Source organism: Monodelphis domestica, chromosome 1 (genome assembly GCF_027887165.1).
Source record: "Monodelphis domestica isolate mMonDom1 chromosome 1, mMonDom1.pri, whole genome shotgun sequence".
NCBI classification, from domain to species: domain Eukaryota; kingdom Metazoa; phylum Chordata; class Mammalia; order Didelphimorphia; family Didelphidae; genus Monodelphis; species Monodelphis domestica.
In genome coordinates, this window is record NC_077227.1 from 648950042 (window position 1) to 648965283 (window position 15242).

A 15242-nucleotide genomic window follows, 5' to 3' on the forward strand; every position below is an offset into this window, starting at 1 on the left:
AACTGCCTATTCATGTCCCTTGACCATTTGTCAATTGGTGAATGGCTTGATTTTTTGTAAATTTGTCGGTAGCGTCTTATTAGTATTTATTTATTTATTTTATATAGCAACTTGTTTAAGTTAGGTTGGAGTTGGGGCAGCTATGAAGCACAGTGGATGGAATGCCAGGCCTGGAGTTGGGAGGTCTGGGACTCAGATATGACCTCAGACACTTTTTAGCTAGGTTATCTAGGTAAGTCACTTAACTCTAGTTGCCTAGCCCTTACTACTTTTCTGCCTTTGAAGAGAGAAAGTAAGGGTTTGAAAAAAATTAGATTGCAGTTCTCTTAATTTCATGGCTTAACTTCCCTTTTTTCCTTCAAATTTTATATTATTTTTTTCTCTTTGCCCTAAAAAGTTAGTAGCCTAACTATGCCCATCTGATTTGGAAATGACTCCCTGAAAAACTAGAAATTTGTCTGTTAAAATATGGTGGATTTCATTTCATCTTTTGTAATGATATTTAGTACTTACTTTGTCCAGTGCCTCCTAGATCTATTCCTACTATATAGAATAAGGTTTCAGTGTAGTCTAAAAGTCTATCTCTTGGTTTTTTTAAAAAAAAACTAGGTCTTATTTTTCTTCAATCAGCAAAACTTTGCCTATGTCCTTCTAACCCCACTTCTAATTGAGAGAAGAAAAACAGGTAAAACAAATTTCTGTGTTTATCACATCCCTCCCAAAAGACACAGTCTACACACTGAGTCCTTTACCTCTCTATCAGTAAGTGGGTAACGTGCTTGGTAGTGGGCAGAGATGAGGAAGGAGAGTATTTGGATAGGTGAAGAAAATGCCTGCAGTTGCAGTGTCTTGCTTCAGGATCATCCAGGAAGCCAGTGCCACTGGATTGAAGAATATGTAGTAGAGGAGTAAGGTATAAGAAGATTGGAAAGTAGAAGGAGGCAAGGTTATGAAGGACTCTGAAAGCCAAAGAAAGGATTTTTATATCCTGGAGGCAATTGGGAGCTACAGTGTGTAGGGGGCTAACATGGTTGGACCTGTGCTTTAGGATGCTTTACAGTGGGGAGAAAATTGAGGCAGGCCGACCGGTCAGAAGGCTATTGCAATAGTTTAGGCTTGAGATAGTGAGGGTTTGCACCAAGATGATGGCAGTGTCAGAGCAGAGAAGGGAGCAGATATATACTGGAGATGTTATGAAGGTTAAATTGAAAGACTTTGACAAATGGCGGGGGTGGGGAGGTGGCATGGTGAGAGACAGTAAGAGTTGAGGATAACAACCAGGTTGCGTTTGAGGGCCTAGGGAATCCAGCAGAGTGAGAGGAGGAGAGAGGGGAGAATTCTAGATATGGAAGACAGTGAGGAAAATATATGGAACTGAGAGATGGAATGTCCTGTGAAAGGAGTAGCACCTAGATAACAGAATACTTGAAGGGAATAAGACGTAAGAGGAGTTAGTAAGGTAGGAAAGGGCCAGGTTACAGACTTTAAAAGCCAAATGCAGGATTTCATATTTGATTCTGGAGGTAATAAGAGAATCACTGGAATTTATTGAATAGGGAGGTAATATGGTTAGAACTATGTTTTAAGAAAATAAATTTGACAGGTGAGTGAAGATTAGACTGAAGTATGGAATGGTTTGAGTGGGGGATATCAAACAGAAAGCTATTTTTGTAATAGTATAAGTGTAGGGCAGCTAGATGGTGCAGTAGATAAAGTGCCAGTCCCAGAGTCAGAACTACTCATCTTCTTGAGTTCAAATTTGGCCCCAGACATGAACTTGTTGGATGACCTCGGGCAATTCACTTTACCCTGTTTACCTCAGTTTCCTCATCTATAAAAGGAGCTGGATTCCTAGCTGTGTGACCCTGGGCAAGTCACTTGACCCCCATTGCCTAGCCCTTACCACTCTTCTGTCTTGGAGCCAATACTAGCCAATACATCGTATTGGCTCCAAGACAGAAGGTAAGGGTTTTAATTAAAAAAAAAAAAAGGAGCTGGAGAATTGCCAAGAGAACCCCAAATGGGATTACCAGGTGTCATTAGATATGACTGAAAATTACTGAACAGCAAGAGGCAGTATAGACCTGCAGCAAGGTGGTAGTAGTAATAGAGAAGAGAAAAGAAGGGAGTGGATGTGAGAGATGTTACAAAACTAGAATCAATAAGCCTTGCAGGTGGATATGGGGATCTAGTTGGAGGGAAGAGTTGAGGATGATATTAGGAGGATATGGTACCTCTTTCTCTTTCCAAAATGGCTGAACTAATTTATAGCCCCAGTACAGTATATTAATATTGCCTGTTCTGCCATTTTTCTTATAGGACTATGATGGGCTTTTATGCTCATCCTTTTTATTTTCCCTTGCTTCTATCTTCTTTAAATTACTTAAAAAAAAACTAAGTTGGTTGCATTCACATTGCTCTCTTTAAGTAAATTCCATTTTTCATCCTTACTGGAATTATTTTTTCCTAATGACTCCAAAATTTTATTGTTGAGAACTTCTCATACTTTCTGACCTGATTGACTCTTTAATATTTTTGTTCATGAGAACCTTTGTATCCCTCTATTGAATTATCTGAAGTTTGCCATCCCCAAATTTAGAGTGCAATTTAGGCTATACTGGCTTTTCCATCCTTCTTTATAAAAAATTATAACATGGAATGATTAATTCCACCCAATATTCTCACCATTTCCACCCTGGTAATAAAGTTCTTATTTAGGAGAGGATTTTTTCTTATTGGTTACCCCATCTTTTGAAGGATAAAATTATTAAGACAAAATAATTATAAGTTACTATGCTTTTAGTATCCAGAGAACTCTGAGAGATATTTTTCTATATAATTGAAGTCCTCTATTACTTTTGTATAATGCTTCTAGGTCAGACATCGTGCTTGTATATGTCTGATTTATAATATACTCTTATGGCAAAATTGCTTTTGTCTACATCTGCATTCATCCATACTTTGGTGCTCTCCATTATGTTTTCCTGTTCCGGCTCCTGGATTTATATATATGAATCTACTTTCTTATTACAGTGTTGCCCTTTTTCTTTCTTTTATCTATTCTCTTTTTTTAAAAAAAAAAGCGTAAATATTTTTTACATATAACAGTGTAGTATGCAACAAAAATAATACATATGATTTGTTATAAATATGTAATAAATTATAATAAATATGCTTATTGTAAAGATTAAAATTTAGGGGAACTGAGACAGGTAGAAATTAGTTTCTCTCTGCAAGGAGTATTATATTTTTAGAGTTTTATTTAAGATAAGGAATTTAAGAATATACAAGTAAGAGAAGCACGTGCTAGGTGGGCCGAGAGGCCCATTCAAATTTCACTCACATCATGAGACGCATCTGCTCCAAAGCGGAAGTAGGCAAGAGAGCCTCAGTAGGAGGAGAACTCCTTTAAAGAATAATTTGTGATCTCGCCCAGGTGAGAATCTCAGTGAGATTAGAGGGCATTCTGGGAGCTAGCAAGGACTCCTGGGGTTTGGAGTCCAGAGTTCAAATCTCCATTTTTACATTTCTTTGTGTGATCATTTGAAAAAAAAATAATTTTTCCCCAAAGGATCATGAAAACATAATTAATTTAAAAATTACAATAATTTGAGGATAAGAGAAGAAAAGAACAAAACCAATAATTGCTGGACGCATTGACAAAAAGACAGTTAGGGGGCAGTCCCCTTTGGCATGAAAGTATACATACAAATAAATATTCAATCAACTACACCCAAAGTTCATTCTTGTGCAGCATGTGGTCTGGAGGCTTCTTCATGGTGTCTTCTCCAATAGTTCAGTTTCTGGATTCAGGGAAGTATCATCTTTCTTTACCTAAAATTCTTCTTAAAAGGAATTTAAACTTTGTAATTTAAATAACAATATTTTTTACATATCCCCGTGTTGTGGGTGATTGAAAAATACAGGATCACTTAGGGATGCATGGGTGAGGTATGAGGTATATGAATCAATTGGTAAGAGAAATTAAAGAGATATCAGAAAAATCCAAATAAAAAATAAAAATTCTGGATGAAAATATAGACTATCAAAGTCTTATGTGTAAAAATTCTAAGTAAAGGAAAAATAAATCTATAACAGGTCCTTGAATCAGGGCCCAATTAAAATGATCTAAGCAATGATGCATTTACCCAGTCAGTAACCAGGACTACAGAAAGTTACCACACTATGAAAGACAGAAAAGGGACCAGATTATAGGAGCCAAGGTTGAGATATTTGGTAGAATGTGGAACGAGGAAGACCTGCCTTTAACACATGTTAAACAGCTGCAACCTCGAACCCCAAACACGTTCAAGTCCTCTTTGTCTAGGTTCAAAATTACATCAATCCCACCAGGATTGGTTCGTCTCTTTGACCTTGTGTTCGATTGGCACTATGCAGTTTAGCTCTTTTGTGTATATCTTGTCCTGGAATCAGACAGAATCATTAAGCAAAGTCCCATAATTTATTTTAGATAATTAGTGGCATCATTTTTATAGTCCCAAGCTTTTGGGTCATGCATTAGCAAATGTATTTTAAACTTACAGTACTGCAAAATCAAAAAGTTAAAGAAAATCTTAATGCTGGTGGCATGTGTTTCAAATATAAAAAGAAGAGAAAAAAACTGAAGTAGTATATTGCACATGCAAGAAAAATGTAATAAGAGTTTTAAAAATTCAAAAATATAGCTTATAATCATTGACACACTAAGTCAGCTAAGAAAATATAGAATACAAGGCTTTCTCACCAAAAACGTGATCCATTTCCTCTTCATATCTGGCCATAATCCACTGTAAGTATGAGCAAATGAATTGAGCAAGGTAACATTTTTCATTGTTAAAGAACAGTATTACAAATATGTAGATATCAATATCCCCAAAATTCTCAATAGCCCAATTAATTACAATAGCAAACAAACACACTATCATATTTCACATAAGTTGCTGTATGACATTTTAGAAAAACCTATGAATTGATGGATATTTGTCACAATTTTTACAAACATAGCAAATCTTTCAACCTTGGTAATAAACACTTTTAAACAAAGTAAAACTCATCTTGGGTTAAGAACATCATCAAGAAATATAGATATCATTCTGGTGGAAGTAAAGTAGTGAGCTGAAGAGTATAAATAAGGGGTGCTCCTTTTTTGGAGGCTTTTTAGGGATACAAATGCCCTGAGATTAACTGCCCCAACTTCTATTCACATATTTAGAAATGCGGGAAGGTTGAGGATTATAAAATGTATTTCACTTCAACTACTAGAATGGGCCTTACATCATGGTAGGGGCAGGCAAAATCACCAGAGATTGTTAAAAAAAAAGTCTAAAAATCATGTTTTTAATAAAATCCTTAAAACCAATTGAGATATTTAGCACATTAAATTTTCCAAAGGTTGTTGTAGCAATTGTAACCAGTTCTGATGAAGTCCATCTATCCTCTATGTGACAATTTACAAAGTCAAAAATAGAAAAGCAGTTTTTTCATATATGGGCTTAATTACAATGATATTTGTTCAGTATGGTTATAGGGGAAAAGCAACAGAATGTAACAGTAGTTAAAACTCAGTACAATAAAATGATTCCGTGTAACAGAATAATATTGAATGCAGTAATATATGAACTTAAAATCACAAAGTTAAATCATAAACAAAGAAAACAGTAAAATGCAATAGAATACAGAGATTTTTTATAAACCATTGGAGTCTGAAATGCCTTAAAAATATAACCTCCAGTCTTTTTAAAGTACTTTGGATTTTTAAAAAAATTATCCATTTAGATGCCTATTGTCAGAAGGCAGAGTGGTAAGGGCTAAGCAATGGGATCCAAGCGATCTGCTCAGGGCCACACCGCCATGAAGTATCTCAGGCCAGATTCCAACCTCCCGTCTCTAGACCTGACTCTTAGTCCACTGAGCCGCAGAGTTTTCTCCCCAAAGTTAGCTAAATGGTTGTAGGGAGCTGAATCTCCTCCCTGACATGCAGGTGAAGTCAATAAAAGGATCAATGCAATTAAAAGATATCCTTGTAAAATAGCCATGTTTTTAAGTTCCTGCTTGGAAAAAAAAACAAAACACTTTCTTCTTTCCCTTTTGTCTCTCTCCTCCTACGATCCACCCACGTGGAGGCCAATTCCCCCATTTAAATTTCACTCACATCATGAGACACGTCTGTTCCAAAGCAGAAGGAGGCAAGAGAGCCTCAGTAGGAGAACTCCTTTAAATAATAATTTGTGATCTCACCCAGGTGAGAATCTCAGTGAGATTAGAGGGCATTCTGGGAGCTAGCAAGGACTCCTGGGGTTTGGAGTCCAGAGTTCAAATCTCCATTTTTACATTATCCAAGAGAAATAAATTCTTTTATTAGCTAGGTCCAAAAATCCATGTCTCATTCTTTTTTTCCCTTCCCTCCCTCTTCCCTAAGAAGGCAGGTAGTATGTTATAGGTTGTACATATATTATTTATATAATAAATATTTCCCTGTTCATCATGTTGTGAAACAAGACAATAAACATTGTTTATACAAAAAAAAAATTCATGTGGGGAAAAAATGAAGAATGGTATGTTTCAATCTGCATTTAGACTGTATTCCTTCTATGACAGTGGATATCCTTTTTTTTGCCCCGAGTCCCTTGGAGTTATGTGTATGCTGGATTCTTGCCTTGTTGAAAATGGTTTAGTCATTCACAGTTGATCATCACATTATTATTACTACATTCAATTTCTTTAGAATTATGGTATTCCCATTAATTGCCACATTATTATTTTTTTAAAACCTTACATTATGTCCCACTATCAACTCTAGGACAGAAGGACAAAAACTGGGTAAGTGGGGCTAAGTGACTTGTTCAGGGTCATACATAGCTAGGAGGTATCTGAGGTCAAATATGAACCCAGATCTTCCCAGAGTGACATATTCTAATTATAATTCTCTTTTCACTAAGTTTCAGTTGTACATTTAAGTCAAATTGTCTTCCTCACATTATGATCAAGTAGTTACTTTCTTGATAATATATTTTGTGCATTTGCATACAGATGTTTGAGGCCATGGATTTTTTGCTGGCTCCTTTCTACTCCTTTAGGTATCTATTCTTCATTCTATATGGTAACTATTCTTTATGATATGTGTGTATATATATATATATATGTATATTCTATTTGCCAAAAGGCTAACTCTTTTAGAGGTTGGAGCACTTGGAGCCCAGCATGCAGAAAGCTTGGGGCTTTAAAGGTACCCCTATATTAAGTAATAGTAGAGAAGAAAGGAAAGAAGAAATGGAGTTGGAAAACAGCGATGGTTCATTTCCCTGCTTGAGGAACATGGACCATTGCTATGCTGCTGCCATGACTCTGACATATGTGTTTGTCTGTATTGACCATAGGAGGATGTGATTCTGTGAAGACTTGGACCGTGATCTTGACACAGAAGCTTTTCAGCCCTGGAGGAATTGATGTTGCTTCCCTTGCTTTGGACCCCACTACTACTCCAGTGGCAGTGAGGAGACCTCTCTGAGGAGGATAGTGGTTGAAGAAGTGAACTAGGGGGTCTGGCTATGATTTGGAAGTTGAAGGATGCTCCCTGATAGAGCGTTAGCCCTCTCTCAGCAGGAACTGTAACCCAATTCAAGAAGACTGGCACCAGATAAATAGGAAGGGGGAGGCAAGCCTTGGAAACTGCCTCTTGTCTTTCTTTTTTTTGGTAGACTACATCTGGCATCTTGATGGACTTATTCAATGGACTTATCTAGGGGAGTCTGCCTGGAAACCCAAGTCATTGAAAGCAAGAGCACAGAACTGATTTCTCCCTTTTGGCTGACGACTCAATAGAGTTTGTCTTGGTGATTAAAAAAAATTTTTTCCTTCTCCCTTTTTAGTTTAAAGCCCTTTGGATTATATTTGCACACCAGCAAGAAAACACATTTTCTACCTTGAGATCTTTCCTTATATCCTCAATTGTTAAGAAATCTCAGTTCCCCCAAATTACTTTTGAATATATTTTGTATTTACTTTTATGTGGACAAATTATGTTCCCCAATAAGCTGTTTGAGAAACTTCTATTCCACTCTTCTGATTGATGTGTATTTGTCCTGGCTTACTATTTAGGAAAGCCCTACTCTTTGCCTTAACCAGCCACTGTGGACACTTTGCCACCCTCCTATATCTCCTCTTCTCTCATTCCACCTTCTCCCCCATACCCCTAATCTGAGCCATATATTTTTTCCCTTTTGCTTGGGGAACAGTAATTAAATTACTGCTATCATTGCTTCTGGAAATCCCCTATGGTTCCATAAACCTTTCTTGTGATTTCATGAACCAAAGTACCACCCCTTTATGTAATCCCCCCCCCCCATGTGAATTCCTTTGGGGCAGGGACTATCTTGCTTTGGCTTTTGTAACTCTAACACTATACTTATAAGTACTTAATCAATACTTTTCATTAATTCATTATGTATAATTGATACTGCCAAAATTTGCTATTCTGTGAATAAGCTGGTGATAAGTCCTTCTGAACTTTGTTTGGCTGGTCCATAGGCACCAGACTTACCAGTTTATCACTGGACCTGTTCTTCAGGTCTTATTAGCTTGGTAGGATCCTCTAGATCAGCATTGGTGAACCTTTTAGGGATTGCATGTCCCAATTGCACCTTCAAGCCACCTGTGAACCCCAGCATTACCGCAGAGAGTAGAGGGAGGAAGTACTTGAATTGGGTGGCTGGGCGGGGCAAATGAAAAATGTTCTCAGGTGCTATGGAGAGGGGGAATCACGTAGCCCCCTCCAGCATGTCAGGGCATGCGTACCAAGTCTTCACCAACATGGCTCTGAGATTTCGTGGCTCAGAATGAAATATTTACTGGGGGAGATCCATATAAAATCTTTTATTTTACAAATGAACATTTTAATTTTTTTACATGTTCTGAAACAAATTAGAAAATTGACACTTATTTATATTCTTGTTTACTCAACTTTATTTTGATGACTTTTTTCTTTCAGGGTTTGATAAAAGTTTTGACTTTATTGCAAAACCAGAATCAAGGTTAAACTTTTATCTGGGGAACAAGTGCACAGAGTATAAAGGAATGTCTGTTCATGAGATTACAATAAATAAACATGCAATTCTCCCTCCTATCATTAGTAATTGTGATAAGGAATTTTTGGAAAGAATGCAAAGATATATAATTGTAGAAACTGAAAGAGTGGGCTGTACTGAAGAAGGACCAGCTGATGAATATTTCATCATATACCGAAATGTATTTGACAAGGTAATATAGCGCTTTAAGAATTTAAAAATTCATGAGTGACACTATGAGATTCTCCTTCTCTGACCTTCCAAATGCTATTCCTCTTTCAGATTCCATTTCCACTAAGGAAATAATTTAGTGTTTCTAGAAAGGATGGATATGGAAAACAATAAGTAGGATAAGTATTAGTACAATATTAACATCTTGTTATCTTAGTCTAAGCCCAGTAATTTCTCTGTTGAATAAAACAATTTTGATTCTTAGACGAAGACCTGGTAATATATGGGTCAGATACATTTTGACTCTTCCTTGAAAGTATCACCTCTGGCATTTTTCTATTATCAGTCTTTGTTTTCTGTTAGAAACAAGCTTGAAAACAGGAACATAATGTTATTTTATTGCTGACATCTTGACCTAATTTTAATCTAGAGATTTAGAATTGTAGTTTATTGAACTGAGAGAGTTCAGTTCCAAACCTGACCCTGATTGCCTAGCCCTTACATTCGTTTCCTTGGAACTGATATTTAAGTATTACTTCTAAGCCATAAGGTAAGGGTTTTCAAAATAAATCAATAAAAATGATCACTGTAGAGGTGTGGGGCATAGATAGAGGTTTAGCAAAGAAGATATTAGATCATAATTGCTTGTTGGATAGATTTGGCATTGCTCCTAGGCTCTTGATTCTAAGTAGTGATCTTCTTTGGCAATAATGGACCATTGCTAAGGCTGCTGCCCTGAATGATATGTTCTTATTTCTGTCTCTGGAAATTCCATGCTCCCTTCAGTGCTCAGGACAAATGCCAATTCCCTCAACAGATTCCTCCCAACTCCAGGGGTGGTGCTCTTTCTACTCTGATACTCCACAATCTACCCTAGATACTCCACGATAAAAGATAAAATAGAATAGCTTTTACTTGACCTAATACTGACTGATCAAGGAAAACACTCTGTGTAGTCAGTATAGTATTAAAGGAAGTCCCATATTTTAAAAGCCATTATTATCTTGAGTCACTTACTTAGGTGCATTTGTCATTTATCATGTATTGCACAGTTGGATAGGACATCAAAGCTGCACATGGTTTAATAATTGGACTGTCAGTTTTTTTTTTAAAGGAGTTTTGGAATTTGTAGGAGCAATTTTTATCTGCCTACTACACACAGACACCATTTTTACAGACTTGCAAAATAGCTTAGCACAGAACCTGGTACTTTTAAACTTTTTATAGTTAGGGTCCCAAATACAGATTTTTTCATTTATTTATTCAAAAATTATATCCTCTCTATTTTGAAAAGGAAACAACTCCATCTGAATTTACAGATTAAAATACATCATAAAACAAAAATTTTGGGCGATAAAATAAAAAAATCCATCTGAAAGATACAATGATGCTTTCAGACCTCTTACAGTTGAACATATTACAACACTCAGGCAACAACTCAGAATTTTTTGACAAAGGTAAAAAAGAAAACACTTTAGGAGTTGTATAGTTTATCTAACTGAAAATAAAACACTGGAAGTTTTTTTAAAGTTTGTTGTTGTTAAAGACCCCAAATCCTAAACATCCATGGACAAGTTTCAGCAGTCCCAACATCATACATTTCAATCAGAATATCTTAAAATGACTTTGTAACAGCTCCAGAAAAGAAAAATCCTGAAGGGATTTTCCTTTTGCTTTTTATATTTTTAATTTATAAAATGTTACTCTTTGGGGAAAAGCCAGTGTGCTTCATAACTGAATTTAAGGTCCAGAATTAAGAAAACTTACTTTCACATTAGCTTTAGCTGACTATAATTAGAGTGTGTTCAGTTTCCCCCTACATATTATAAGATCTTTAAAAATAAGGATTGTTTTTATGTCTGTCTTTTCATTTCTCATACAACCTTCAACTGTACTTAATCAAATGGTCTGCCCACCAGTTACTCAACAATGATTGGGATAAATTCAAGATTCCAGTTATAGTTTGTTTGCTAAATGTTTACCTGTAGAATTCTAATTTTAATAATCTCATATAATTTCAAAGTGATCTATGATGCTGTTTGCAAGGCTTTTGTTTTATGTTCTCTCAGAATGAATTCAATACCATACTCAGGAAAATAATGTTTTCAGATAATAGAGCATGTCACCGCATACAAAAGTGTTCTTACTTCAATCAAACAAGAATATGATTCATTCATTGAGAAGATAAAGAAGAGCCAAAGAAGTGCACTTTATCTTCATGGAAAGTTGAAAGTTCTGGCAGCAGAACCTACAACATTCATATACCACAGGAAAAGAGCAGCCCAACTTGAAGCAAAGTAAGTACACTAATTTAGATTAAAGGATTTTAAATTAATGATTGCATGATAATTAGACAGCATATCTATAGTCTAGTGGTTCTCTACCTTTTTTCTGGTATTACATTTAATTTCTCAGTTCTTATCTACCTTGTGAAAGTAATACATTCTATTTATATATGCATGTACATGTATTTAAATTAAAGTGAATTTAATTTATTTTGATTTTGAGAATTTTGTAATACCTTTGAAATAAGGTGAGGCATTCTAGAATGCAATAAAACCAATTTTGGGAATCATTGCTTTCTGTAGGCAATTTTTCATATACTTGATTTAATTGTAATTCTAAATTTTTAATCCTGATGTATGCACAGGTTAAACATACAGTTGGGTGGCAGAATACTCATTCTTTTTTAAAAATTAAATGTTTATTTTTTGAATCTGACAATACAATTTTTAATATTTGTTCTCTGACATTTTGCAATCCATGTTCTCTCCCTCCCTTCCTCTCTGCCCCGCCCCTGAAGGCAGTTGTAATATGACATAGGTTATACATGTGCCATCATGAAATATATATTTCTATGTTCATCATGTGAAAAAAGAGACACATATTACTTATACAAGAAAAAAAAACTCATGAAGATGACAGAGAAAAATGGTATGCTTCAAATTGCATCCAGACTTCATCAGTTTCTTCTGTTGGTGGATAACTTTTTTCTTTTTTTCAATTTTTGTAGAAACAATTGTTAACTGACATTTTGCAATTCAGAGTCTTTTTCCTTCCCTATTCCCCCTTGAGGCAGTAAGTAGTCTGATAAGAATTATACCAATGCTGTCATACAATACATATTTTCATATAGAATGCTTATTCTTGAAAAATTTCTTAACTTAATTCTTTTGAGGTGATCTGGAAAATTGCCAATAAGTTGTCTTTGTAAGAAATTTCATTTAGGGATTTATTGCAGGAGGGGGATCTGTGGATTCTTTCAATTTCTATTTTACCCACTTGTACAAAAATATCAGGATAGTTTTCTTTGATAATTTCTTATAATATGGTTTCTAGAAGCTTTTTTTTTTTTTGGCTCATGACTTTCTGGTAGTCCAATAATTCTTAAATTGTCTATCCTGGATCAATTTTCTAGGACAGTTTTTTTTTTCCAGTGAGATATTTCATATTTTCTTCAATTTTTTCATTCTTTTGGTTTTGCTTTATTGTTTCTTGATGTCTTGTAAAGTCATTAGCTTCTATTTAATTTTTAAAGAATGATTTTTTTCCATGACCTTTTGATCCTACTTTTCCATTTGGTTCATTCTGTTTTTCATGGAACTCTCTTCTTCATTGGATATTTTTTACCTCTTTTTCCAGTTTACCAATTTTGCTTTTTAAGCTATTATTTTCTTTTCTCATTACTTTTATTTCTTTTCCCCATTTTTTCTTTGACCTGTCTTATTTGATTTTTGAATTCCTTTTTGAATTCTTCCAGTGCTTGAGACCAGTTTCCATTTTCCTTTGAAATTTTTTGCATGTGGTTATTTGGATCTCACAGTCCCCTATTGACTCTATGGTTTGCTCTTTTTCACCATAGAAATTTTCTAGGGTTAGGTGTTTCTTTTGCTATTTACTCATTTTACCAGCTTTTTTTTTTTCCTGTGGACTAGGAATTCTGAAAGTTGCTGGTTCTGTCTCCTCTGCTATTGACTTGCAGGTCTCTGTTTGCCTTGTGGTTAGGTCTTCATTGTAGTGCAGGCTTAAAAGGGCCCAGCACTGTGAATTTCTAGGTCTCACTGTGAGGTTGTGCCAGAGCATTCAAGGGAATTGAAGGGGTGGTTCTGGGGAGTGGGGTGCTCTGTTGTTGCTATATCCAGGGTCCTGGGATATTGAAGTTGGCCTATGCCCAGTCATGAAACCTGGTGCAGTAGGTGGGAGCTAGTCAGTAGTTCTCTGTGTGCAGCTTTGTTTCTGGTTCCCCCTTATTCTGTGAAAGTAAACTCTCTCTGCCTACCTTTATTCAGAAGGAGAGCCACCTCACTCCATCTTGCTGTTGATTTTTGACGCCTGTCATTTTGAGGTGCTTTTTAAAAATTGGTTTGGAAGGATTGTCAGAGTGATTTTTGACTTTTGCTGCTACTAAGCCACCCTTGACTCTCCCCTGCCCCCTTCCCTGTAAGAAATTTCAAATCATTGTTGGAAATCTTGAACCAGTCTACAAAATTTCCTTTGTACCCCTTCCATACTTAGCAGTGTCATAGAGAGACATTGCATTTGATTGGCAAGAAGCCCGGGTAAACTAATTGTTACTATCATGCTTAACTGTGTATTAACTTTATTTAACAAAGGAAAAATTTTAAATGAATCTGGATTGTGAGGCCTGACTTCTACATCCACATTGATGATAGAGTGGCAGAAAATAGACCTGAAAATGCTAAGAATTCGGTACTCTTAGTAACTGTGAGTACTACAAATATGAAATCTCTATCCAGTGACATTCAGTTGGAAAAGTTGAACTATATCATTACTGAGGTTCTCACAGTGAATGAAACCAGAAGACTAATGGTAGGCAGCTTATTGAAGCCAGAGCAGTGCCAAAGGGAGTTGGGAGTTGGGGGAGGATTGGAGTCAAGAACATCTAAGTTCAAATTCAGCCACAAATGCTTAATAGCTGTGAGACTAGAGACAAGTCACTTAACCTCTATCTGCCTCACATTCCTCATCTATAAAATGGGGATAATAACAGCACATACTGCCCATGGCTATTGTGAGGATCAGATGAGATATAACATATTAAGTGCTTTGCAGACGTTCAGGCACCATATAAAGGATAGCTATTCTTGTTAAGTTACAGCTAAATGGAAGGCTCACTCATCAACTCTCCTTGGAGAAGAAAAAGAATTGGTAAAATTGGTTTTCTTGTGTAACCAAAGGCAGTAAGAAACCTCCTTTCCTGGGATTCCTAATTGTTTTGTCTTATAATGCTTGCAATGAGAATAAATGAACAAAAGACCAACATGAAGATATAACATAACATAATTGTGGTTTATGTACCATTTGCTGTTGAAGATGACGAGGTGCAAGATTTCTATCAAGAGCTTGATAAGAGCTTCCAAAACAAGTTAACATGTACTCAATACTCAGTGATTTCACTGAAAAGGTTGATAAAGATGGTAAAAGTTACTTCACAAAATATGATTTAAGTTAAACAAACAAAAGAAAACACAGTCTTGTGGATTCCTCTGACAAAAGACCATCTTTTCACATTAATATGCTTCTGGCAATGCTATATGGCTGTGAAATCACCAAAGCATCAACATGTGACTCATCTAAAGGGCAAGAGAGAAAGAGACATATCATGAGCAGGCAGAGGCTGTAATTTGTGAATATACAATGGAAAGGATTCTATTTATTTAAAGTTGATTATATAGTAAATAAGCATATAAATAAAAAAGTTTTAGATTATAATTTTGACTATTTAGAATTTTGAGGTTAGGTTATTAACCAATACATACTCGAGTTCATTAAAATTTTATAGTATTGGAATCATGCCCATATGAAATTTCATTAACAATTATAATGAGAAAAAATGAAATTAGTTCGTTTTTCAGGACACCATGTAGTGAACACCCATCTACCTGAAACCAGGAACCAAAACTCAGGGTAACTCAGAATAAGATAACAATCCAAAATAAAAGTAATTATTTAACCCATTTTTGTTTAATTAATTTTCATGATCCAAAA

General features: G+C 35.5%; 1 protein-coding gene across 1 annotated transcript in view; it reads left to right on the plus strand.

Moving 5' to 3' along the window:
• The window catches only part of CLHC1 (clathrin heavy chain linker domain containing 1), a 63619-nt gene that overhangs the window by 7957 nt on the left and 40420 nt on the right, over window positions 1-15242 (plus strand). The window contains exons 3-5 of the mRNA XM_007476812.3: window positions 7377-7832; window positions 8987-9255; window positions 11343-11530. Of these exons, the coding sequence (XP_007476874.1) occupies window positions 9073-9255; window positions 11343-11530 (371 nt within the window). The 5' untranslated portion in view covers window positions 7377-7832; window positions 8987-9072. The remainder of the gene's footprint in view (window positions 1-7376; window positions 7833-8986; window positions 9256-11342; window positions 11531-15242) is intronic.